This window comes from Apostichopus japonicus, chromosome 20 (genome assembly GCF_037975245.1).
Source record: "Apostichopus japonicus isolate 1M-3 chromosome 20, ASM3797524v1, whole genome shotgun sequence".
NCBI lineage: Eukaryota > Metazoa > Echinodermata > Holothuroidea > Aspidochirotida > Stichopodidae > Apostichopus > Apostichopus japonicus.
Genome location: NC_092580.1, coordinates 33547273 through 33574342, shown reverse-complemented (window position 1 = coordinate 33574342; position 27070 = coordinate 33547273). Strand labels below are relative to the sequence as shown.

The window sequence follows — 27070 nt, the reverse complement described above, 5'->3', positions numbered from 1 at the left end:
TTGGTTTATTGAGTCCAAAATATTCCGAGTTCAAGGATACACAGTACTGAGTAGGGTTTATATATGTGACTTTTTTTGTTGTAACACAGCGTCATTTTGTTTTCAGAGTATCAAGAAACAGCAGTGCTACTTCTGTATGAGTCCACCGTTGACCAAACAGCAGTGTTAGTTCTGTATGAGTTCACAGTTGGCCGAACAGCAGTGTTACTTCTGTATGAGTTCACCGTTAACCGAACAGCAGTGTTTGCTCTATATGAGTTCACCGTTTGCCACTGTCTATAGCAACAACGTCAGTTGAATCTTGATAAACGAGCTTCTGGATTGACAACTTAAAAATATTACCCTGGTAGCAGAACAATACGAACAAGATGCAGCGTATAAATGTAAGTATATTTATGTGTTATCATGTGCCAGAATACAGCACAATGTACTGTTTTTAGCCATACCAATATAACTATCTAAGCATACATGGAGTGAGGGAGTATTGAGGGAGGAGGGAGGAGGGAAGGAGAGGAGGAAGGGCGGAAGAAAGGAGGGGAAATGAAAGGACATTGATGACTGAATCTCATCCAGAGATAGAAATATATAGACTTATAGAAATATATGCAGAAATCTACACTTTTTTGAATGTTTTCATTTTATGCTGCTCAGTTTATCGTCGTTATAGTCCTCCACTCTTTTGATTAGATGTGCTTTGGCAAGCAGGCGCGTATCCAGGATTTTCTAACCCGGGGGGCGCGAATTACTATCTAAGCGGAGCGCCACCATCGGTTGGCGCGGAGCGTACGAGAAAATTTCTGGTTTTGATACCCCCCAGATCACCGGAAATGGCACTTCTCGGGCTTGAAAATGACCAACCAGATGTACACTTTTGCCTGAGAACCAAGTATTTCCCAAAAGTTTTTTCCATTCATAACCTTTTTGAAGATTGTCACCAGTCACACATCATGTTCGACCTTATTGCATGTCCTATGGATCATTGCTTTTGTAGGTTATTCTACGTAACGGCCCACAATATCCGAAAGCCCCACTTTTCAAGGTTTTAAGCCCATTACTTGTTGAGAATTTGAAAATTCACTTTTCTCGTGAATAAAATCACTTGAAAACATACCCATAATGTTGCACAAAATTCAATCTATAGACAACCAATATAGAAAAACCTCCTTGAACCCCTAACAGACAGGTCAAAATTGAACGAGTACAGGAAAGTATGATGAAGAATGTTGGTGAGGAAATTTTCGAAAATTCCGATACAGTTAATTTATTGGTGTAGAAATATTAAAACCTCTTATATTGGCTTTTACAAAACTTCATTGAAGGAACAGAAAAATAGCAGATATTTCCGATATCAGGTATATCGAGACCGAACACTTCACTCATAGGCGTAGGTCCCGTAGGAGGCGGGGGCTGCAGCCCCCCCCCCAATTGTTTTCCCATTTTTTTCGGGCACCTACTGAAAGAAAAATAAATAGCAATGAATAGCTTAAAATGATCTCCTTGGTAATTGAAATAAAGTTCTAAGCTTGGCCGACATTACTACTGTAAAAGAGAGTTTTGACATAAATGGATCTGTATGCTTTTTCTCCATCTACATAAGACATTTGGTTGTTTACATTAGCATCCGGCGGTATACTGTGCAACTTTCACGGACCGTGCGGTACACGATGCCATACAATGTAATGACCGATCTTGCCTATGTGATATTGGCATCGACATGTTGAATGCGCCCTTTGCGCGCGAAAAATTTTGGGTTTTTTTCGGGCAAGTCATTACAGCCCCCAAATCCAATCTGGCTACTACGCCTTTGACTACACACATTGACAGTTTTTGAGGTTGTTCATCTTGGAACATGCATTTCAATGCTCATTGATATGATGTTATATCTGCTCTTTGCTTTACAAATTCGAACAGGCGTGTAGCGAGTATTTGCCAAGGGAGGGCGAAGCCTGTAGGCAAACTATCTAAGCGAAGCGCCACCATGAGTTGGCGCGAAGCGTAGAAGAAAATTTTGGCCGAAAATGCCTCCCAGATCACTGGAAATGACACTTCCCAGGCCTTGTAAGTTGCATCTAAGCATTGTCTATTTTGAAATTACTAGCGATGTCATAAAGAAAATTTGCTCGGGGGGGGGGGGCGGTCGCCCCCTTCCCGAAATGCGTTATGTTCCCCGATGACTCGGTCGAGTTCAAGTACATTAGTGAGAGAGGAAAAACGGAAACGTCAAAAATGGAGTTGTCGGGGTAAGGGGTAGGGTGAGGCGCACACCCCCTCCGTAATCCTTGATCTGTCACTGGCTACCCTGTGTATATAATAGGGATCTTTCTCTTCCCGAGGTCTTGGCTATCTTCTACTCCCTCCTTTTCTCCTTTTTCTCTCTTTCTTCTTTTTCTTTTCCCTTCCTTCCTCTCCTCCTTTTCTTGTTTCCCCTCCTTTTCCCTTTTTTCTTCTCTTTTTTTTCTCTCCTCTTTTCCTTACCCGGGGGGGGGGCGCGCGCCCCCAACGCCCCTCCCCTGGATACGCACCTGGCAAGGGTGGGCGGAGGCGGCGTAGGGACCTGATGGCGAATTGTTTTACATTTTATCCAACCGTATCCAAGCCAAATTGATGAGGATCAAGATAACCTTGTTAAATTTTCCTCCTTGTTTAGGCCTACACTTTTTAGCGTAATATGCGACCGAGTTAGGAACAACAATTGAAACTAAAATGGCCACCAAGCCATTCTCAAATGGACGGTTTGGGCCCCCCCCCCCCCCTCCTTTTTTTAGTGTTTTTTGAAAGCTGTTCACGTTAGTCTTGGTGCTACGACACAATAAAGTACTTTTTGCGATTGTATAACGCCAATTATGGGCGTATGGAACGCCATTTTAACATTTATTCAACAGTTACAGATTTCTCTAATTCACTGAATTTTGGATATCTCTAATTCATTTTTAGATAGATTAATTCATTTCCAGATATCTCTCATTCATTTTCAGATATCAATAATTTGAACATATTTGAGATATCAGAAATTGAATTCGAGATATCAAAAATTCTATTTAGAGATATCCAAAATTGAATTAGATCTATCGGGAATATAATTAGAGATATCCAAAATTGAATTAGAGATATCAAGAATTCGAGATCTTCAAAATTTAATTAGAGATATCAATAATTCGAATTTGAGATATCAAGAATTCGAATACGATATATTCAAAATTGAATTAGAGATATCCAAAATTAAATTAGAGATATCAAGAATTCGAATTCGAGATACCGAAATGTCAGTTTCCGGTACACGTGACTTCCTCTTTACTGCAGGAACGTGAATATGTAGTCTTAGCAGTACTTCCACTGTCAATGAATTTTTCTGATTGTAAGGAAAATCGATGAGTGAAGAAAATATATTTCAAAGAACTTCTTGATATTGGTGAAATTACGGAAACCTTGCGGAAATCAAAAGACATTTTATGAGCTTGAATTCTAGAAATTTGACGCATATGAAAGAAAATCAAGAAAATAATAATGTTACTGCATGGATTGCAGGAAAACCATTTATTCATATGCTTGGCCGATCCGGGATGTTTAGAATGTGTAGCTCACATTGTCATATAATACGCATTCATTTCACGTTCCGAAGCCACTGCTGCTGGAATTTGCAAAATATGCCCTTTTAAACACGTTTAATGTGCCTTTGTGGCCCTTTTGAGTTTCAAATAACTGAAATCTTACAAAATCTAAAGAAATTGTCAGGTCCATCTAGAGAAATGGGATTTTGATTTATGGAAGCATTGAATGTAAGTCCCGCTACAGTGCCAGTCTGCCAGTCGCAGTAGGTTGGTACGTAAGTAGAATGGAATCGAAGTACTATTAGTATTACCATAAGGCCTAGCCTTAAGTGTAGTATTAGTAGACTAGACCAATCTAGCACTATACCAGTAGCCACCGAAATTGAATATGCCTCGTTTTCCTGGCATGTTTTTTGCGATTTAGATGGCGCTCTTCTTGTTAGCGCTACAATTCGAATTCTTGATATCTCTTATTAAGTTTTGGATATCACTAATTCGAATTCTTGATACTGTGATAGCTATTTAAGATATCTCTTATTGGAATTCTTGATATTTTGAATGCAATTTTGGATATCTCTAATTATTGAATAAATGTTAAACATGGCGTTACATATGGGCAGACCTTCTTAGCACCATCCTGTTGTTTGAAGCTGTATAGGAGACTTTCAGGAAAAATCAATAGCGCCATCATCTCGTGTCGCACACTCAGCAAGTTTCCATGCAGTCACCGTCAAGAACTTGACTGGCTGGCTGTACGTACATAGAGAAAAGACCGAAAGAAGTGTGAATGCATGAATTATTGATTCATAGCAACACATTCGGCGTATTCTTCGAATGGCACTAATGCAGCTTCGAAAACCAGTGAGACACATGACATGAAAGTTTAAAGTGGCTTGTAGCTTTGACGTGTTTATAGGTTCACTGGTCCGCCCCATCCGTCTTGCGTATGTATACGTTACCCTAATAGGTAGCAATTTGGTTTACAAACGCGTGTTTGGAGTGGAAATGCAGATTCTAGTTTTACTTTATATTTTTAAACCTGATCCAGAATGTTAACCGAGGAAACGGCCCTAGGAGCATTCTTAGTGCCTCGATTTCATAACTTCCGCTCAGTAAGTATGTTATAAATATCCCCAGAATTTAAATACAACTGAGTTTCGTGGGAGATGTTCTTTATGACATTATGACCAAGCATTAACGAGCGTGAAGACTCGCGCAAAAAGAAACGTCTAATGCCGGTAATCTGACCTATTTTCGAATGAGGTGTAACAGAAGTGTTAGACACCACCATCGATCCCAGAAAATACACACACAGCTTGCTACCGTCGGTAATTAGACACTATAGTGTACAGTCAGTACATACAGCTGCGGTCAATACCCACAGCACAGTGTATAAACGATACAGCGATGGACATCTCAGGTCCAGCAAGGTATCACGTTTCATTACTGTCTGCATTTTGTAGCGACACGAACAAAACGTCACTTGCAAGCAACAGAAAGTAAACTCTTTCAGATGGCCGCACGGGGTTTGGGGCGAGTCTTCAATGCCTTTAAGAAATTATAAAGATGATAAAACATCTGATTGTGACGATGAATGCCTTGAGTTACAGGGACCAAACACAGGTATTGGTGATGCGGGTATGGTGCCGCCATAAATGACAATTTAATCCAGTGAAATTTTGTCTGAAAATATCCCTGGATTCCCCCCCCCCCCCACCCCCACCTCCATCTCTAACCTGTGTTGGAGTGTCCAAAGGTAGGTTGTAAAACGCATCTGCTGGGTGTTTTTAGGCATTAACCCCTTCATTAACTTTCCAGCATATTTTAAGGGCCCGAACAGTGCGCTGAAACTGCGATGACGTTTATATTGACCCACAGTCTTATACTGTTAATTAAGTGATTTCTATGAAACGGATATTTCACCGGGTATATGTAAGTTATGAGGAAACCGCAAAGAGTATTAAAACCAGGAAAGACATGTCACTTGGAAGTTATTAAACTACTTATAAGAACGATAGTTATCGTTAACAACAAAAAAGGAAGGGAACCGTGACAGTTCTATAGGTCTAGGACTTCGTGCACTGACTGGGTTTTCTATAGAGATAAACCCAATTACAAAGAATCATCGATATTTAGGGAAGAGGAGAAAGATTTCCACCTCTTCCAACTTCCCCACCCCCCCCCCTCCCCTCTCTATCTCTCTATCTCTCTCATGTTAGAATACATTATTCTACTGCCGTTCATTACGTGGATCTAACCTTCTCGACTAAGCTCACATTCAGTTGGTACAGCAACAACAAAAAACAAGCTACACGGATTTTTTTGAAGGCCCATATTTATGAGCCCCCCCCCCTCTCCCCCCTTACTTTCCTGCCCATTATCCTACCTACCTCGTCATCACAGAATAAGAATGCTTACAATGTAAGGCATTACCTGTATAAAACCAATTACGAAGACGGTGAAGGGTATGATACACATTGTCACGTGATTACCTTAGTTATGACGGCAATGTGAATTACTTGTAGATTAATAGTCAGGTGGCTTAGCAACTTTAACGTTACCGGCCGGACAAAAGTACCAAATTTGGCATGGAGTTTCTTTTCGACCTATCTATCGATTTTATCCGTGGAACCCACTTTATCGGTTCCGATTTTTCAAGATGGCGGCCAAAATCCAAGATGGCCGCCAGAAAAAATGGAAATGTCATATATCTGGCTGTAAAAATCAGAGATGAACATATGAGGGGTCAATTCAGGTGTTTCCGGGGTCACTGAAACAGATGATGATCATGGCATGTTGCTTGAGTAACCCACTTCCAAGATGGCGGCCAAAATCCAAGATGGCCGCCAGAAAAAAACGAAATGTCATATATCTGGCTGTAAAAATCGGAGATGAACAAATGAGGGGTCAATTAAGGTGTTTCCGAGCTCACTGAAACAGATGATGGTCATGGTATGTTGCTTGGGCCACCCACTTCCAAGATGGCCGCCAGAATCCAAGATGGCCCCCTGGAAAAAAAAAGGAAATTTCATATATATTCAATCTCCAGACCCCCTGTGCCCTTTTCTGATCGGGACCATCAAACCTTCCGTCCTCAAACGTGTAAATGAAACCGGGCTAGCACCCTGACTATATGTTATGGCTGGTATTCTAATTGTGTCACTTTGGTTGAGGAAGCCACTTAGGACTTATTGGGGAACTTTGAGGTGTGGATAGACACTGTCGCAAACCCGTTATTATATGGGAGTTACGAGTGTCATGTAGGACTGATTACATTGAGTCAACTATATAATAGGGTAACTTGAGGGAAAACAGACCAGATGTGAATACCGACTCATTGAGAGATTTTGTAGGATTGTGCACCCTTCATAAACACAACGTCAATTGTGCGAACAACACACGCTAAGTCAGGTCACTAGGCATCTGGGGCATTTAACTCGTTCTTTTCGAACCTGTACCCCAGGGCTACTGTTAGCGAGGATCTCCAGGAAGACTTGTTGTCTGGTATAGACAAGCCCACCCCCCCCCCCCATAGTAAAACGATAGCTTGGGTTCGAATCTCTCCGTTGGTGAGCTCTGGACAGCGGTAGCAGCGATGAAGAAGGGAAAGTCCCCGGTCCTGATGGCCTCCCTGCTGAGTTATATAGGACTTCTGGGAGGTTCTCGGTGGGGACTTTAGAGACGTGTTCTCTACTGCTTTCCAGTTGAATTACATGAGCCAAACACAGAGGGCTGGAAATATTGTTCTCCTCCCAAAGTCGGGAGACCCTTTGGACCCTAATAGGCGTACAATAACGCTGTTAAATCTGGACTACAAAATCCTGGCCAAAGCATTAGGAAATCGCTTAGCGAATGTGATGCCGGATATTGTAGGTCCTCTCCAGACTTACGCTGTGCGAGTCCTTCGGATTGAACTCAGTGTTTATTCGTTGGTTCTCGTTACTATATAAGGACGTCACGAGCATGGTCACTGTTAACGGATTTACTTCTGGTCCCTCCCCGGTTCGAAGGGGAGTCCGTCAGGGTTGTCCCCTCTCCCCGTTGTTATATATTCTCTTCAGCGAAACGCTCAGTACCTCGCTGGACAGATGCTTGGGGTTTCGACCTTTCAATGTACCGGGTGGGGCTAGAGTTAAATGCGTGCAATATGCCGATGACGTCACTTGTATTGTGTCGGACCTCGTCTCCTTCAAGCCTTTATCGAAGGTTTTGGCCACCTTCTAAGAGGCTATGGTGCCAGACTTAACAAGTCCAAGACCAAAGGGCTGCATTCAGGAGGTTGGCGTGGCCAATCCCTCCCGTTCGATGCTACTTTGTCAGATGTCATGATCAGGGTAATCGGCATCTGGCTAGGTTATGGTGCCCCAGAGGCCACCACGTAGGCAGAGAAGGCTGATCAGGTGGAGGCAAGGCTCGACACATTCAATCGGAGGTGACTCTCCCTCCATGGGAAGGTTACAGTTGTCAATCATTTTATTTTTTCCTCTCCTTCGGTATCCTGGTACGGTGATCGCTGCACCAGGTTATTCCTTGGTACGATTGGAGAGGATCATTTTTTATTTCATTTGGGGAACGTGCAAACCAAACCTTCTCAAAAGGACCGTTCTGTAAAAGACCCCCTTGAGCGGGTGGGCATGGTTTGGTCCACCTACCATCTTAACTGCGCTTTCTGCTTTTGATAGGTTTTTTCGTTGCGTTTGAGAATCCCTCGTTTGCCTTTTTTGGTTCTGGGGTGGTTTTCTTTTTCGCCACTACTGGCCCGGATCCTTTTCCAATAACCGGCCAAAGGCGACACCCTCTTCGGGGTGTATACTCAGATTGGTGACTCACTTTGTAGAATCAGAGAGGAGGGTGGTCCAGATGTTCTGCTTAACGTGGCCCACTCGGCTTGCCAAACTGCCATCTCTCCAGATGTGTGGTGTTCTGTGTTGTAAGTCACTAGATAGCCGTCTCCGGGACTTCGCGAGGAGGATTGCACATGGGGTCCTCATCACTAACCATTTTCGCCTAGTCAGGTGGCGATTAGGTTATGGGATTTGTCCCTGTGTGGGCTGTAAAGCCATTAGGACTATGCAACACCTTTTGCTGGAGTGTCCGGTTGGTGTCGGAATAATGGTTTCACGCCTTCATTATTGGTGTTATTGGTTGTTATTGTTGTTGTTTTGGTTATTAGTGTCATTGGTTGACCTCAGATGACTAGTGACCCGACTTAGCGTGTGTTGTTCGCAGAATTGATATGTGTTTATGAAGGGGGGGGGGGGGGGCTTGTCTATACCAGACAACAAGTCTTCCTGGAGATCCTCCCTAATAGCAGACCTGTAGTACATGTTCGAAAAGAACGACCTAAATACCTCAGAAGCCTAGTGACCTGACTTAGCGTGTTTTGTTCGCACAATTGACGTTGTGTTTATGAAGGGTGCACAATCCTACAAAATCTCTCAATGAGTCGGTATTCACATCTGGTCTGTTTTCCCTCAAGTTACCCTATTATATAGTTGACTCAATGTAATCAGTCTTACATGACACTCGTAACTCCCATATAATAACGGGTTTGCGACAGTGTCTATCCACGGTCGATCACACCTCAAAGTTCCCCAAATAAGTCCTAAGTGGCTTCCTGAGCCAAAGTGACACAATTAGAATACCAGCCATAACATATAGTCAGGGTGCAAGCCCGGTTTCATTTACACGTTTGAGGACGGAAGGTTTAATGGTCCCGATCAGAAAAGGGCACAGGGGGTCTGGGGATTGAATATATATGAAATTTCCTTCTCTTTCCAGGGGGCCATCTTGGATTCTGGCGCCATCTTGGAAGTGGGTGGCCCAAGCAACATACCATGACCATCATCTGTTTCAGTGAGCTCGGAAACACCTTAATTGACCCCTCATTTGTTCATCTCCGATTTTTACAGCCAGATATATGACATTTCGTTTTTTTCTGGCGGCCATCTTGGATTTTGGCCGCCATCTTGGAAGTGGGTTACTCAAGCAACATGCCATGATCATTATCTGTTTCAGTGACCCCGGAAACACCTGAATTGACCCCTCATTTGTTCATCTCTGATTTTTACAGCCAGATATATGACATTTCCTTTTTTTCTGGCGGCCATCTTGGATTTTGGCCGCCATCTTGAAAAATCGGAACCGATAAAGTGGGTTCCACGGATAAAATCGATAGATAGGTCGAAAAGAAACTCCATGCCAAATTTGGTACTTTTGTCCGGCCTGTAACGTTAAGCCTAAAAATTGTTGCTAAGCCACCTGACTATAAGCTGCAGTAAGTAATTCGTCGAGACAGCGATACATGTTCATGCTCTTGCAACTGTCCGTATATAGTCCATATAACCCACGTTGCCAACAGACTGTATAGAATCTCAATAGCAACTTCCTCCACTATCTGACTTTATCGCTTAGAATTTGCACATGGTAACCGAGTAGCCTATATACTTGTAGAACGGATAATGTTGCACTTAAAGCGATTTGCCAAAATAAGAAAGATATGTACGAGAATAACTTTCATATATAACCACAACTTATTGACGTAACATGATGGTCGTGATCATTTGAGTGTGGATCAAAATGTTTTGGTTTTCTTGATCAGGCTCAATCTTGGATGACTCTCTTTCTGGTCAATATCTTGGATGACTCTCTCAAAAAGTACCACTTCTTGTTGTTTAGACAACACATTGTATACAATCAGCTTCATCAATGAATATGGCGTTATCATGCAGTGTATATGGAAACTTCGATCTTGAAAAACCGTTGACATTTATTATATGGCAATATAAGCCAAACGTGCACGAACATGTGTAAAAAAAGACAACATGAACTTATGGGAGTTTCAAGTGAAACAATTTGTTTGAGTGCTGCCTGTTGTCAAAAGTGATGAGTATAGCCTATAGATGACTTTGCCCCGACCCTCCGGAACGTATATACCAATGAGAACTCATTTAGCTCTTGAAATTCGTCAGCTTGTGTACAGTTCTTTCGAAATGAGACCTTTTAACTTAGTTAAATATTTCTTAATATTTTCTAACTGACGAGGACAGCTCGGCACTTGTGTCTCCCGAAGAAGCTCATGGTCAGAGTAACTATAGGATAGAGCTCTACCAACTCTTATACCCAGAATCTTTTCACGAGTGGGGGGATCGGGTTAAAACAAGGGGAATTCAAGAAAGGGAGAGGGTTCAATGTTACACAATATCAAAGGGAAATTCCATGTGGTTGACAACCATTCAACCCCCACCTCACCCTCCCATCTCCCTCCATTGGATGGGGACGTTTTACAGGTCGTGATTTTGCAATTATGGTAAATATGTTTAGATAAAATAATTAACATTTTCACATGGAACAGTGGAAAGTTCGAAATGAGAAGGCTTAATTTCGACTTGTTCCTTGTACTAATTTGACTTTTTATACCGAAATTGTCAACGTTCTGTTTGAGCCACAGTAGCGCTAAAAAAAAATTGGTGGAGGGGAGGGGAGGGGGTATACCCCATAATCACCGGTATCCTGTCCCTCACTTTATTACAGCTTCCTACGCCACTGTTGTAGCATGTTTACCCCCATTTGACCTAGAGAGTAACAAGACCAAAACAAGACTAGAATATAAATGTATAGATTTATATGACATGTGCCTTCATGAAGATGCACTAGTTTATTTGGCACAGTCCTTCATGCGGCCTACATGGCGTGCACAGGATTTCAAAATTGCCCGGACTGGTTATGAGGCTTGCACCAATACTCAATTCAATTCACAATATTTTTATTTCAATCTCTTTTGATGGAAAAAAGGCCAGGGGTTGATCCAGGAGTTTATAATGGCGGGGGGGGGGGTGCGTAGCTGTTGGTTATATTTTTATTGAAGCGTATACTTGACTGCAAGAGGGACAAGCGCACCCATCTGGTTTAGGATAATATTTTAATGAGGTCAAAGGTAGTACATACATGTTCTCCAGCCTATATTCCTAATGATAATATCGCCGTGTGCCTGTATGACGGCGAGTATAAATAACCATACACTTTATAGCATGCAGCGACGTCAGCAGTTGATAAAGGACAAAATTCCTGACGTCATAAAGTCATTACGTACATGCGGGTACTAACTTGTTTTACGTACATGGTCGCGCAAATGTCACAAGGACATTATTCCCACGAGAACAATGTGAAGTATTTATCGTTCAAACTTAATCGGGTATCCCGAAGAGCATGCATGAACGGTCTAAGCTGCAAATGTAGGCTGCATGTAGGCCGAATATGAATTATTTATGAATTATAAATATGATATGACTGTTATTGTTGTGAGGCCGTTTTTTCTTCTCAGAAATATAATACACGTCTATGCATGGCAAGCCATGTGGGACAAACACCGCATAATACAGGGGCGTATCCAGGATTTTCTAACCCGGGGGGCGCGATTTACTATCTAAGCGGAGCGCCACCATCGGTTGGCGCGCAGCGTACAAGAAAATTTCTGGTTTTGATACCCCCCAGATCACCGGAAATGGAACTTCTCGGGCTTGTAAATGACCAACCAGATGTACACTTTTGCCTGAGAACCAAGTTTTTCCCAATAGTTTTTTTTTCCCATCCATAACCTTTTTGAAGATTGTCACCAGTCACACAACATGTTCGACCCCATCACATGTCCTGTGGATCATTGTTTTTGTAGGTGATTCTACGTCGCGGCCCACAATACCCGACAGCCCCAATTTTGAAGGTTTCAAGCCCATTATTTGTTCAGAATTTGAATAAACTCACTTCAAAACATACCCATAATGTTGCAAAAAAATTCATCTATGAGGACAACCAATATAGAAAAACCTCCTTGAACCCCTAACAGACCGGCCAAAATTGCACGAGTATAGAGGGAAGTATGATGAAGAATGTTAGTGAAAATTTCGAAAATTCAGACACATTTCATTTATTGGTGTACAAATATTAAATCTCTTATAACGGCTATTATAAAACTTCGTTGAAGGAAATGAAACAAATACCAGATATTTCCGAAACCGAGCACTACACACATAGGCGTAGGAGGCTAGGGCTGCAACCCCCCACCTCCGCCAATACTTTTTTTCCTGAAAATTCGGGCAATATGCTGAGAATTTTTCGGCACCTACTGAAAGAAAAATGAATTGCAATACACAGCTACATCTAAAGGAAATTAATTAAAAATCATTTCCTTGGTAAATTAAAATAAAGTTCTAAGTTTGGCCGACTAATTAGCCATTACTAATGTAAAAGAGAGTTTTGACATAATTGGACCCCCATGCTTTTTCTCCATCTATACATAAGACATTTCGTTGTTAAGATGGGCATCCCGCGGTATACTGCGCAACTTTCACGGACCCCACGGTACACGATGACATGCGAGGTAATAACCGATGCTTGCTTATATGATATTGACAGTAACATGTTGAACGCGCGTGGAGCGCGCGAAAAATGTTGGTCATATTAATAATCAGCGCATTGAGACTTAAGTGTGTATTTGCGCTTTATAAGAACTGTGTATTATTATTATTATTATTATTATATTTTTTCGGGGCAAGTCGTTACAGCTCCCCAAATCAAATTGGGCCCCTCCCCTTCACACACAGACAGTTTTGAAGCTGTTCATCCTGGAACGCCATTTTCAAGCTCACTGATATGATTTGATATCTGCTATTCGCTTTACAAATTTGAACAGGCGCGTAGTGAGGAATTTGCCAATGGAGGGGCGAAGTCTGTAGGCAAACTATCTAAGCGTAGCGCCACCATAGGTTGGCGCGAAGCGTATAAGAAAATTTTGGCCGAAAATGCCTCCCAGATCGCTGGATATGACACTTCCCAGGCCTTGTTAGTTGTATCTAAGCATTTTCTATTTTGAAATTTCTAGCGATATAGAAAAATATGCTCGGGGGTGGGGTGGTTGCCCCCTTCCCGGAATGCGTCACGTTCCCCGACGACTCAGTCGAGTTCGAGATCAGCCACAGTTGGTTTCATAGCACAATTGTACTTAGGCGTCCATACACACACACGCGTTATGATAGACCATATATAGTATATACATATAGATACATTAGTGAGAGAGGAAAAATGGAAACGTCAAAAATGGAGTTGTCGGTGTAAGGGGTAGGGTGAGGTGCACGCCACTTCCGAAATCCTTGATCCGTCACTGGCTACCCTGTGTATATAATAGGGATCAGCGCTTTAATGATGTCACTGTTCCCCGTTCTCTTCCCGGTGTCTTTGCGTTTTTCTTTCACGTATACGTACTCCCTCCTTTTCTCCTTTTTCTCTCTTTCTTCTTTTTCTTTTCCCTTCCTTCCTCTCCTCCTCTCTCTTTTTCTCCTCTTTTTTCCCTCTTTTCCTCTCTCTTTTTCTCTCCTCTTTTTCTTACCCGGGGGGGCGCGCGCCCCCAACGCCCCCCTGGATACGCGCCTGTAATATATCAGCGTATTAATGGGAATTTATACGCGTATATTAATTGGAATATATACGCGTATATATTATTAGCCAATCATATGGCTTAAATATATCCGCATATTAATTCGAATATATACACGTATTTATTCGAATATATACACGTATTAATTCAAATATATACACGTATTAAATAGAATACATATGGGGATAAAATCCAATTTATGCACGGATTAATTCGAATGCACACGAAAAAACATTCCGCTCTTGCTGTGTACATAATAGCCCATCAACGATAAATATTTTGGCAGGCTCGCGAGATCGCTTCAAAAAGCGAAACTATACGCATGTACAACACATGCATATTCAATTAATAAGCGTATATATTCGAATTAATACGCGGATATATTATGCGGTGTTTGTGGCTTGCCCTACACGTCAGACTAGTTTGGTATATGCTTGGTATAGCTAATGCCCACTGGTAATTGTTCAGAACAATTTGTTCTCGTGTTGGACCTAAATATTGTACTAAGTATATCGATTACATACGAAATTTAGAACAAATAGATCTAAAGTATCATGACTGACTATTTCATCAAAATGGCTATAACAGACTAAAGGCTATATGTTCGCATATTAGCTCCATGCCGTATAATAAGACCTTTAAATATGTTGCGGTTAGACCTATATCGAGTGCTTTGGGCAGCCAAATGGAATGGAGGGCCGTAAGGAAGTTCGCCCACCTCTTCACAAAAGTCTGCAGAGTACCGAAATTGGTTACTCACGTTATAATCTTGTCACGTTTAAGTTACTATAGAAAGGACCACCCTGCCCTATTTATCCATCACGGTTCCTAAATGAGGGTTTGTAATTAAACGTCATTGAGGGAATGGTGCATGGGAAGACGTCACGGAATAATTCTTCCAGAGCTCATGTTTTCAAATGAAGATCACTGACGTAACACAGTAGCAGTATGGCTACAATTACTGAGGGGAACAACAAATCAAAGAAGGTCTAATTGCCGGTATAAAATTAATATCTTGTTACTTAACCAACACCCTATGCCTATCATTCCCACAGCATCCCCACACAGCCAACAACTCTCACCCGCCATTCCCTCTCAATATACCCCTCCCAATCCTATTGCGCTCCCTTTGCAAGCCCCTATTCTACCCGAACCCCACGGTCCCACCGCACCCCTACTCAGCCCCTTCCCAGGCCCACCCCATCCCCAACCAACCTGCAATATACCTTTGAATCAGACATTATGGCGCGAGAAAGCGGAATATATTACGTACAAATATATATATATATGCTGTACTTGCGAAATACATACATGGTCAGCTTCAAATATTAATTTTAGACCTATTTATATATATGTATACACATATATATTCTCTGAAAATTATATTTATTCCCTTAAAGTATATATATTTATATATTCACCAGGCGTACAAAAAATATTTTCTTAATAACAAATATGTATTCGGTGCCAAAAAATATATATTCTCTGACAGTAAATATTCTGCATTTTAGAAATATATTCCGCTTTCTCGTGCCATAAGATACCTATCTCGACAGCAAAGGAGACAAAGGAATCTTTGCTAGCAAGTGACGTCGTTCCGAACAACTCGCTGTTCCGACTTAAGTGTCCTTTCGCATACCGCACAATTTTGAGGTGAAAGGTTGCATAGTAAATTAATCGTATTCTTCCTATCAGTTGTAGGTTGATTACACAAGACAAGAATTTACGACCAGAATTAAACAAAATGTCACTCGTAGAGACCGGACGGAATGCAATAATTTTTCCATGACGCGATATATTGCATGCCGCAACAAAGAGTGACCAAACTAGCTGATTCTGTCGGGCTTACTTGAACCATGAGCCCCATGCTTGAACAACTTCATGGTATTGGAATGTTGTTTCCTTGGGTGTGATACCTATTACGCAATACCATAAATAAAAAAAGATCGGTTGTTACAAAAAATGTCAATGTTTGTTATCACTGAAGAATGTGAAGTATTGATGCTAAACGCAGTTTGAATTTAGTGTCTATATACGACACAAAGTAACAATATTTCGCCGATATTTGACAGCTTGAAAAACTTGACAATTCAATACTTTTTGTAAGGTCTGCATTTTTGCTACATACAACCACACATATATAACGATGGTCGTATCTCATTTGTAACATTTTTGTGTTTTTCATTTCAATTAAAAAGCAGCTTAAATCCGAAACAGAGTCATTAGCTAGGACCTACTACATACAGCACGGAGCCAATGTGAAAATGGTCACGTCCTTCATCTAACCGTGGGACTAATCCACATCCGAAGTTTACATTGAATGAAAGTGGAAGAGTTCAAGACGCAAACCGCATTCTCTGGGGTGTAATGTGATATATACATGATGACAAATTTGCAAGCGATTTCAATGTAAAGCAGACGACAGACCGATAAGAGTGTGTTTCATTGACCCCTGGGTCACATTCATTATATGAACAATGGCGTGAATAATAAGCAAAGAGAGTGGAAAATTTATGGGAGAATTTATAGTTGTTTTGCACACAAGGTTATGGCGATAAGGGTTCCCTTTCACTTTTAGACTAATCATAATCATTCTGCGGTCCGTTGTGTAGATCGATGGTGGATATTGTCGATGTGATTCCTACACGTGCGATAAGACTATAAGACTACTCAGTGACATTCTGGCTGTTCCATTCAACCACGTGCAATTGAATACTATTTGTTATTAATCATTAAAGAAATTCATTTAGATAACACATTGGACTTAACGTATAGGGCTATTCCCTTTATCGAAGAAAGTAAGTATAGATTTTCTCATATTTGGATAGGCCTTTGTATCCTATAACATAAGGTAGGGTAGGGAAGGGTTAGGTAGGCTAATAATACAAATATTCCCTTTGTATAAGAACAAAGCAAGTAAAGATTTTCCCGTATTTGGATAGGCCTTCATATCCTAACGTGATGGATACCAGGCGCGTATCCAGGATTTTCTAACCCGGGGGCGCGAATTACTATCTAAGCGGAGCGCCACCATCGGTTGGCGCGCAGCGTACAAGAAAATTTCTGGTTTTGATACCCCCCCAGATCACCGGAAATGGCACTTCTCGGGCTTGAAAATGAGCAACCAGATGTACACTTTTGCCTGAGAACCAAGTGTTTCCCAAAAGTTTTTTCCATCCATAACCTTTTTGCAGATTGTCACCAGTCACACATCATGTTCGACCTGATTGCATGTCCTATGGATGATTGCTTTTGTAGGTGATTCTACGTCACGGCCCACAATATCCGAAAGCCCCACTTTTGAAGGTTTTAAGCCGATTATTTGTTGAGAATTTGAAAATTCCCATTTCTCGTGAATAAAATCACTTGAAAACATAGCCATAATGTTGCACAAAATTCAATCTATGGACAAGCAATATAGAAAAACTTCCTTGAACCCCTAACAGACAGGTCAAAGTTGCACGAGTAGAGGAAAGTATGATGAAGAATGTTGGTGAGGAAATTTTCTAAAATTCCGACACAGTTAATTTATTGGTGTAGAAATATTGCAACCTCTTATAATGGCTATTATAAAACTTGGTTGAAGGAAATGAAAAATATCAGATATTTCCGATATCAGGTATATCGAAACCGAACACTACACACATAGGCGTAGGTCCCGTAGGAGGCGGTGGCTGCAGCCCCCCTCCCCCCCCCCCCCCCCGCAACCAAATTTTCCCCCATCTTTTTCGGGCACCTACTGAAAGAAAAATAAATAGCAATGAATAGCTTAAAAATGATCTCCTTGGTACCGGTAATTAAAACAAAGTTCTAAGCTTGGCCGACATTACTGTAAAAGAGAGTTTTGACATAAATGGATCTGTATGATTTTTCTCCATCTACATAAGACATTTGGTTGTTTACAAAGCATCCAGTGGTATACTGTGCAACTTTCACGGACCGTGCGGTACACGATGCTATGCACTGTAATGACCGATGCTTGCTTATATGATATTGGCATTGATATGTTGAACGCGCGCGCTTCGCGCGTGAAAAATTTTGGCTTTTTTTTCGGGCAAGTCATTACAGCCCCCAAATCCATTTTGGGCTCCTACGCCTTTAACTACACACATAGACAGTTTTTGAGGCTGTTCATCGTGGAACATGCATTTCAATGCTCACTGATATGATGTTATATCTGCTCTTTGCTTTACAAATTCGAACAGGCGTGTAGCGAGTAATTGCCAAGGGAGGGGCGAAGCCTGTAGGCAAACTATCTAAGCGAAGCGCCACCATGAGTTGGCGCGAAGCGTAGAAGAAAAATTTTGGCCGAAAATGCCTCCCAGATCACTGGAAATGACACTTCCCAGGCCTTGTAAGTTGCATCTAAGCATTGTCTATTTTGAAATTACTAGCGATGTCATAAAGAAAATTTGCTCGGGGGGGGGGGGCGGTCGCCCCCTTCCCGAAATGCGTCATGTACCCCGACGACTCGGTCGAGTTCAAGACCAGCCACAGTTGGTTCCATATAGCACAATTGTACAATTGTTTAAGGCGTCCATACACACACACGCGTTATGATAGACCATATATAGTATTTATATAGATACATTAGTGAGAGAGGAAAAATGGAAACGTCAAAAATGGAGTTGTCGGTGTAAGGGGTAGGGTGAGGCGCACACCCCCTCCGTAATCCTTGATCTGTCACTGGCTACCCTGTGTATATAAAAGGGATCTTTCTCTTCCCGAGGTCTTGGCTATCTTCTACTCCCTCCTTTTTTCCCTTTTTCTCTCTTGTTTCTTTTTCTTTTCCCTTCCTTCCTCTCCTCCTTTTCTTTTTCCCTCCTCCTTTTCCCTTTTTTCTTCTCTTTTTTTCTCTCCTCTTTTCCTTGCCCGGGGGGCGCGCGCCCCCAACGCCCCCCCCTGGATACGCACCTGGATACAATCCCCGTAAAATAGGTTTCTCATGTACCAATGACGTAAAGCTGAGATCCTCAACATGTCAAACTTGTAAACCATCGTGAAAAAACGCAACCCCCCCAAAAACTGTACATTTCCGCGCTGCACACTTATTTCTATATGTGCCAAGTGTGCACGACCCTAATTTTCAGATTTTCGACGTTGGGAGAGCAGTACTATAAGCCAGCAGAAACGTTTGTTTTCCAGCTGTTTTTCAAGATTGTTGCAATTGAGCAAAACAGTAATTTTGAGACTTGTATACCTTTTTACACATAGTATACAATTCGTCAAAATCGTAAGTTTGAGATTGTTGATGTTTTGTCATGATGGTTTCAAGTGTACAAATAGGTATATTTCAAATGTTTACCATTTTACACACGAGTACAGCTTGTCGAAACGGTCGTTTTCAGATTTTAACCGTTTTGCCTAGATAGTAACACGTAGGCTATACGTGTGTAATACGGGCAATTTTACAGATATTTCACCGTTTGCACACTTCACTTTTGCACACATCTCGTCAAAATGGTATATTCAGATTTGTTACGGTTTGTCTATATGGAATATATAGCAAGAGTGCAAAACGGAAATTTTTCAGATATTTGACGTTTGTAAGCCGTCAATGTGCATTTCCCTTCAACGCTTCCGTATACATACGGCCACATATGCTGACGTATTCCCGAACCGCTTTATTAGCTGTCACTGTGCAAGCAAGATGTATCACAATCACTGCGAATACCTAGTATGAACAAAACTATGGAAAAACTGTGGTAAAAACCTCCATGGTATGAACAGCCTAGTGTCCCTTTCTTTTTCACAAAGCCATTTTCCCGTATCGTTTTGCTGTACTGCTCAAAGAACGCCCCGGAAGATTTGCTTCGGAAAAGCGAAGAAGCCAATCAGGTTTGCCAATTGGGCCCACTTCCACCAAAATGTGTATTCAGGACCTGCCCCCCCCGCATTGAACAATCAATATTGGTTTGTACACTGCGAGACGGTCGCTAATTGCTGTGAAAGAAACATGATCTCACCGGACACGCAATTTCGTAATAATAATATAAATAAAGATTGTGTGGTTTGCATAAGTTCACGCCCCTCTTTGGAGAAATGTCCAAGACGTTTGTATCGGAACGATCCTCGGGCATGTAAAATACAGTGGGCAAGCACATTCGTGGTAGGCAGAAACGGACTCTGGGCAGGAAGTTCCGTAACAACACCCTGCTTTGACGCATGGGTACGGTTTGCACGCGAGCAAAAGAGTATATTACAAACGACTTGGCCAAGTCTACATACGATAGTGCATGCTGATCATAAGGGATGAGCCAATGGGGCTACCTTTGCCTTTATACTCCAGCATACACTATAAAGCCTACAGTAACACATACCTGCTCGCAAAGATTAATTGGCGATTGTACTTAACTTATATACAAACTTTCATAAATTCTATATGGGCCTACATAAAGAATAATATATATTAAGTAAAACAGTGATGGGCGTAATTTCACAAATTCTATAGATATAGGCTCTAAATAAGAACAATATCGCGCAGTGAAAAAGGGATGTGCGTACTCTTGAAAATACCTCGTTGTTCCTCCGCGGTGGAATTAGAGGGCCAGAGGGGAGGGGCACGAACGGGGACGGAGTGGGAAGGGCGGACGGACGAAGATGGTGTGGAATGATGAGGGTTATGATTGGAAGGATAAAAGGCTTCAGTTTATTTCATCGCCAATGTTTCCACTTGACTTGATCGGTAAGAATCAAAACACACTGAAAACACTGAAACTTCAAATGTCCCGCAAAAAGTATAGGACCTAACGTGGAAACATCACACAGTCATAATCGCAGCAAGGCAGTTTTCCTGTGCTTCTTGAACAGCGCCGCCACCACATAAAATAATGTCCGTTTTTGGCGAGTGCTTTAGTCTTTCTGTTGTTGCCGAATAACCAGTACGTTAATGGAAGACGTTCTGATGCAGTAAAGACTGCCGCATAATGAGTAAGATTTCCGTTAGTCCTTACTTGACAATATCATTGCCGCATAATTAGTTTTTTTCTTGGTCAGTGTGTGACTGTAAATATTGCAGCATAATAACTACGATTTTTCTTAAAGTCATTATGCGGCAGTAAAAACTGCATAATAAAAACAATATTATTTTTGTCCAAAGTGGCGACCCTTCTGTGACAGCTGACACACTGGCCAATACAATGTCATGCATTGGTCATTATGCTGCGTAAAAGGAACCTCGCATAATGACTTGTTATTGATTCTTTCATTATGTGACACAAAATTTACTAAAATTTAGTAAAAGCCGCATAAAAGTTATTGAATAATGTCCGTTTTGGCGTTCCATAAATCGAGTCTTGACTTTTTGCCGGGTACCGTTTCATTATAGCTTGTCGAATACACGTGTCAACATGATAACGAAGCTTCGTCGTTCCTGTCTCTCTGCTATACAAAAACTGACTGTCAGATATGACGTGCCTGAAACGATAAAATGCTCTGAAATGTCAAGAACCGTTCGCTGAGCAACGAAGCAACAACATATAATGACATACGACGCCAAAATAAGGTTTCACAAAGGGCGTCCCATAATCAGAAGACATTGTAGCTGCCGGTGTAACATGCATTCGGCGGCATACTATATATAGTGCACGTTCACACACTGGTTTCATTCAATACTACCCAGAACACCGTTGGGAAGGGAGTGCAAGAGAAATTTAGGATTTTGTTTACTTAGTATATTCATACGTTAAGCGAAAACTTAAAATGGTCTAGAAACTATATATACACGCGGATGATGAGAAATCTATAACATAAATTTTGAGTAACAAACAAGAATGAAAACAGCTATAGGGATCACCGTGAGCTTATGATCCACGTGGTACATCAGTGAATGGGTAAGAGTATTCCCGTGGTAGGTCATTGGCTCCGCGAATCTTACTATAGCAAACTTTTATAAGAATTTGCGAATCAGTTTTCCCCATTATCACATAACTTTTCTCTCAGTTGATATGTGCATGCATCAACAACCTTATATATATTGTTAAGCCTGTTGGTCCCCTCTCCCCTTACCCTTCTCTTTACCCTTCCCCTTACCCTTCCCATTACCTCTAAAGTACATAAATCTTCCAGGCTATTCCTCTGATGTGGTACCACCCACCCTCATTACGTTTACAGTAAAGGGGTCAAATGACGAATAAATGGCTACTTCTTTGAAGAGGCATTCGCACGGCTCTGTTCGAACGTGACCGTCGAGTAATGAAATATTCTTTCCACCCGTCTCTCGGTGTAAACGTGACCTGTCCGAACAATGAAAACAACGGTAAATGAGATTAGGGACTCAGCTGCAGAGTGAATGAACGGAATGGTAATCTGACAGGTCCCGCGACGTGTGAATTGACCTGCCGGAGGAGACTGACCCCGTAGCTTCAATGCAATGGTCAACAACCATGCAACTACTTTTACGATTTCACGATAGGCCTACAGCTTTAGTTACAATATGTTAAAGGATTGGTTCAGGTGTCTGATGTCTATCTTGTATGAAAGAGCTCAAAAAAGCAAACAGAGCAATGAAGAGACTACCATGATAGCATGCTCTGTTTAGGAGATATCACGCTTTAAAGATATAAAAATTTCTTTGAAAATGACTGGTGTAGAAAGACTAACAGTGAGGGTGTGATGTCACATCCTCACTTTCTTAACGTGTGTGAATATATTTCAATAAAAATTAATTACATTTTTTTCACAAATCTAAAAAAATATAATCAAAAATTCTTCAGATGTTAAATCTCTGATACTTCCCTAGACAAATATGAGATCCACATGACATATATTTTGGTTGTAAGTCATAAAATCTCACAAAACATTTTAATAAAATAACAAAGACTTTTCAGAAATGTGAGGATGTGACATCACAGCTAGTCTGATTTCAGCAGTTTCTACACAATCAGATAGAACTTTATACTTGAATATCTCCAAAACGGAATAAGATAGGCTATTTGAACAGTTTCTTCATCATTTTGTTTCTTTTATTGTCTTCTTGCATATAAGATAAACGTGTATGACACCTGAACTAATCCTTTAATTTATGTGGCTTAATGTAGGCATATATGTAATGTAGACATAATATAGGAGAATAATATGTTGTCGGTCGCCACTGGATGTGTAGCCTACTGTACATGTTTGTTACTGATGGACTTGCAGACGTGGTATAGATGCACGCCTTATTATTATACCGGTATATATAGGCCTTCAGCATACGACCCAGTCATGGCTTACGGTTTGAGTTATAGACATAACCTGCAGGTGTATACGTAAAAACATGGCTTATGTGACATTGTCTTGGGTTTCATCATGGTTTCTAACCCGCATTATGTAGAGGGGTATCTGAGGTGTGGATCCAGGGAGAGGAGCCCCCCCCCCACCCACACCCCCATTAGGGCAAGCTGGTATGATTTTGATCAAAATAATGTAACAGGATGCATGCTCTACCGACGGCACTGGCATTCTAAAGATCCTGGTGTATGCAAAGTCCAATGTAATAATTATTCACTTATGCAAATCGACTTGTGAATGGAAACACACCGCATATCACATGAAATGACCACATGTCACCAACATGACATATACAAACGTATATATTTAAATAAAAGTCGCCATGTGACACAATAGAAGGACAAACCACCACGAAACTCGGGACAGTGTTTCTTTTTCGTAATACTTAAAACTGACCCTTGCGGAGGTAGTAATTTTATATCATTAGTTATATAGGTAGTAATTTTATATACATATAAATATCATAAACGTCTCCATGTGACATAATATAAGGAAAAACCCTTAGCCACGAAACTCTGGACAGTGTCCCGGTTTCATTTAATTGTTAAACTGACCTTTGCGGAGGTATTAATATTTAACTTGATAAACCACTGAGTGTGTGAATTGCCGGCAAATAAATAATCATTGCCAAATATACTTCCTTATAATAACATATCACGCATTGCGCACATGCGTGCTATTGGCTATTCGTATATGGGCGTATTGCCATGCATGCATATAATTATTTGTGCCTATGCAAGAACAAAGTTTCTCGGTCTAACCTGCCTCATTTCCGAATTGCATTTTTGCATGAAAGTCACCGTGATTTGAAGTTGAAAAGCTCAATCCTACGTTGTAAATAAATAATTCCAACTGAAAATGACGCAAAAAAACCGTATATAATATATATATATGCAGCTAGTTCAAAATAATGCGGCACGCCTTATTTCCAAAACTGATCACAGTGACCATATCTCACCTGTTGTGGCTTCACTGCACTGGATTCCTTGCCATTTCCGCATACAATTTCGCATCATCACCTGTATATACAAATGCCTTCATCAGTTGTCACCAGTCTACTTGCAGGAAGTAATCCATATCCACAAGCCTTCTCGCATCCTTCGGTCATCCTCTGAAACTTCTTCTCTCACAACTCGTAGATCAAACAAGCGAGTCGGGGAGCAAGCTTTTAGCCATGTCGCACCGTTGTTGTGGAACAAGTGACCATCAGAAATACGAAGCCTTACCTCTATCAGCACGTTTAAATCAGTGTTAAAGACGTTTTATTTCAAACAAACCTATGGTTAAGTGTATTCAATTGTATTTTTGTATTTTGAATATGTTTTGTTAAGCGCATTGGACCCTGTGATTTTACCGGTGTAATAATAATAACAATAATATATATATATATATATATATATATATATATATATATATATATATATATATATATATATATATATATATATATATATATATATAAATATATATATTAACTTGCATTAACATAAAGTCTGTTCAAAGTATCTCAGTCGAGATCCGGCTTTAGGAATCACAAATGATTTCGAGTTGGTTAGCATCATATTTGATCACTAGAGTAAGGCAAAATATGTCACCAAAAACAGAACTAGTATTGTTCGATACAGGTGACAAACGCCTACAGTGGAATTACGCCCTTCCTTACCGGTTTCGAACCTCTGGACATACAATCAGCGTCCATAGCCTAGTGGTTAGGGTGTCCGCGTACAGAGCGGAAGGCCCGGGTTCGAATCCCGGTGGAGGCTGAAAGTTTTTTCACTGTTCTTGATTTTCTTACTGATTACGATTTTCAATTATATAAATATATATATATATACATTTATATATACATACTTATATATATATATATATATATATATTATTAGAAGAAACCAAATAAATAAGATATGACTCATAATAGACAAATAAGGATTAAAGTTTTAGAAAATATATTGGAATTTTCGGTCCCCATGGGACCTTCGTCAGCAATACTTGGCAGTCGAATGAAAAGTACAAAATGTAACACAATGAAAGTATGACGCTACATAAGTGTAAGTTGCATTGATGGAATTAAAACCAAATAAACCATGACTATACAGGAGCGGATTAAGGAGCAAAGAACGAATTACATATGTTTGTAGAAGTGATAGTTGTTAAGGGGTCCCAAGTCTTAGGTGAAACAGGCTCCCGGTTCCGCTTACGTTTTAATAATCACAAAAAAAAATATATAGTGATAATTTTGCAGGATTCCCAGTTTCCGAACATTTCAATCTTCATAGTCATTCTCTCAAAAAAACTAAAATGTAGTTAAATTGCCTCGAACTTCAAATCCGCTACTGAACGTAAACGTAAAGAAATCGATTGGATCTTTCGTATTAAGTCTCACATCACCGGCCTCAACAAAGCTAGGCCTATACCTCTATATATGAAGACTGTACTTATAGGAACCCTCTCTTTGTTGGTCCTTTTTCGTTTCCATCTTCTATATTGACCTATTCCAGTCAGTATAGGAAAATGCGGATACTGAAGCATATAAGGAAGTGTACAAGAAGCAGCCCCAAAAGCCATAATCTGTTAACAATTATAAACTGGTCTACTTAATGCCAAGAGAGATAATCCCCAAAAAATTCCAAGGGGAATATTATAACTACCACAATAAAAAAATTTCCGCAGTGAGGGAAAAAATATCCCGCCCACCCCCATCCATGATAAAACTCTGGGGGCGATGACATCCGTCAACGCCCCCCCCCCCCTTGTCCGAGGTTACTCGGAATGAGTATATACGTTATTGTGCAGCCCACAACGTCTTTGTCTATCAAATCGATCTTGCGCCGCATGATGGAAAAACCGCGTCAAAGAGCAGCGCCAACGGCGCCGTGATATAATGCGGCTTTGTTCCTGCCTCACTGACTTATGACTAAGGAAAAAATGTAACTTTATAGATATCCGAATTTTCTTTGGGTCCATGCCGTATGCAATTGGTGATCAGAATAAAATCTGAAATTGGTCAATCGCTGACCGATGCTGTACATATTCTGATGGAAAGTTTTATTCATTTGCTGATAATTCTCAATTGGTTTTATTTTTAGCTTTCGAAAAGGAGGAGTCAGTTCTTTGGCAAGCTAGTTATTTTGAGTATTGACTTTCATGGAATATCAGAGTGAAAGCACAGATTGTGCATATAGTTTCTCTTTCATATCTTGAATTTGTATAGTTGTGGTTGTATTGCTAAGTTAACTGGTGACATATTGTTTCCAATATGATAATTGCAATAGTAACGACTGGAGCCCAGGGAAGTGGGAGTTTTTGTTTTAATTATATCAGTACTATTCTGAAATGATCATCACTTCATTCTGTTATCCCTCCATAAACTGCAGAAAACTTTAAATACGATAGTATGGTTGAAGTGTGTACTGAACGTCATTGGAGACCATATGTCATATTAATTACTCTGGCTGATTATTGACTATCCAAGCATTAATCATTGTTGTTTCCTGGTTCGTCTTATCAAAAGCATACCTGTCATAACACACCAAGTTATGCAATGGTGCGTGTAAGGGTAACACTTATGTAACTTTGTGTAATACTATCGGTTCGGTCGATGTACCCGAACATAAATATTGTCATCGCGTGTTTGCTATAGCCTTGCACTGAATCGAGTTGAACAAATCGTTTCTGCCGTAAAAGGTCCCAGTTAACCCTCTCACAACACAACCTTTCTAACGTTGCTGTGAGTCAATGCTAAAAGTTTGTTACCCTGTGACTGACCTATACCCCCCTAACCCCTTACTCTTCTGTTTTGAAATACGAATAGGTACTTGAAAAC

At 40.7% G+C, this 27070-nt stretch overlaps 1 protein-coding gene and 1 non-coding gene across 4 annotated transcripts in view; both read left to right on the top strand.

Annotated features, from left to right (window-relative positions):
* Nucleotides 1-27070, top strand: part of LOC139960971 (sodium- and chloride-dependent creatine transporter 1-like) — a 61403-nt gene that overhangs the window by 12580 nt on the left and 21753 nt on the right. Inside the window, exon 2 of one of the 3 annotated variants that reach the window (XM_071959713.1) lies at nucleotides 107-383. In XM_071959713.1, coding sequence (XP_071815814.1) covers nucleotides 369-383 — 15 coding nt within the window. In that variant the 5' untranslated portion in view covers nucleotides 107-368. Of the gene's footprint in view, nucleotides 1-32; nucleotides 384-16610; nucleotides 16776-27070 lie in introns of those variants that run through there. The other 2 variants (XM_071959714.1, XM_071959716.1) reach the window with 2 other exon arrangements.
* Nucleotides 24939-25010, top strand: Trnac-aca (transfer RNA cysteine (anticodon ACA)). The gene has a single exon. It is a non-coding gene; the product is annotated as a tRNA-Cys (tRNA).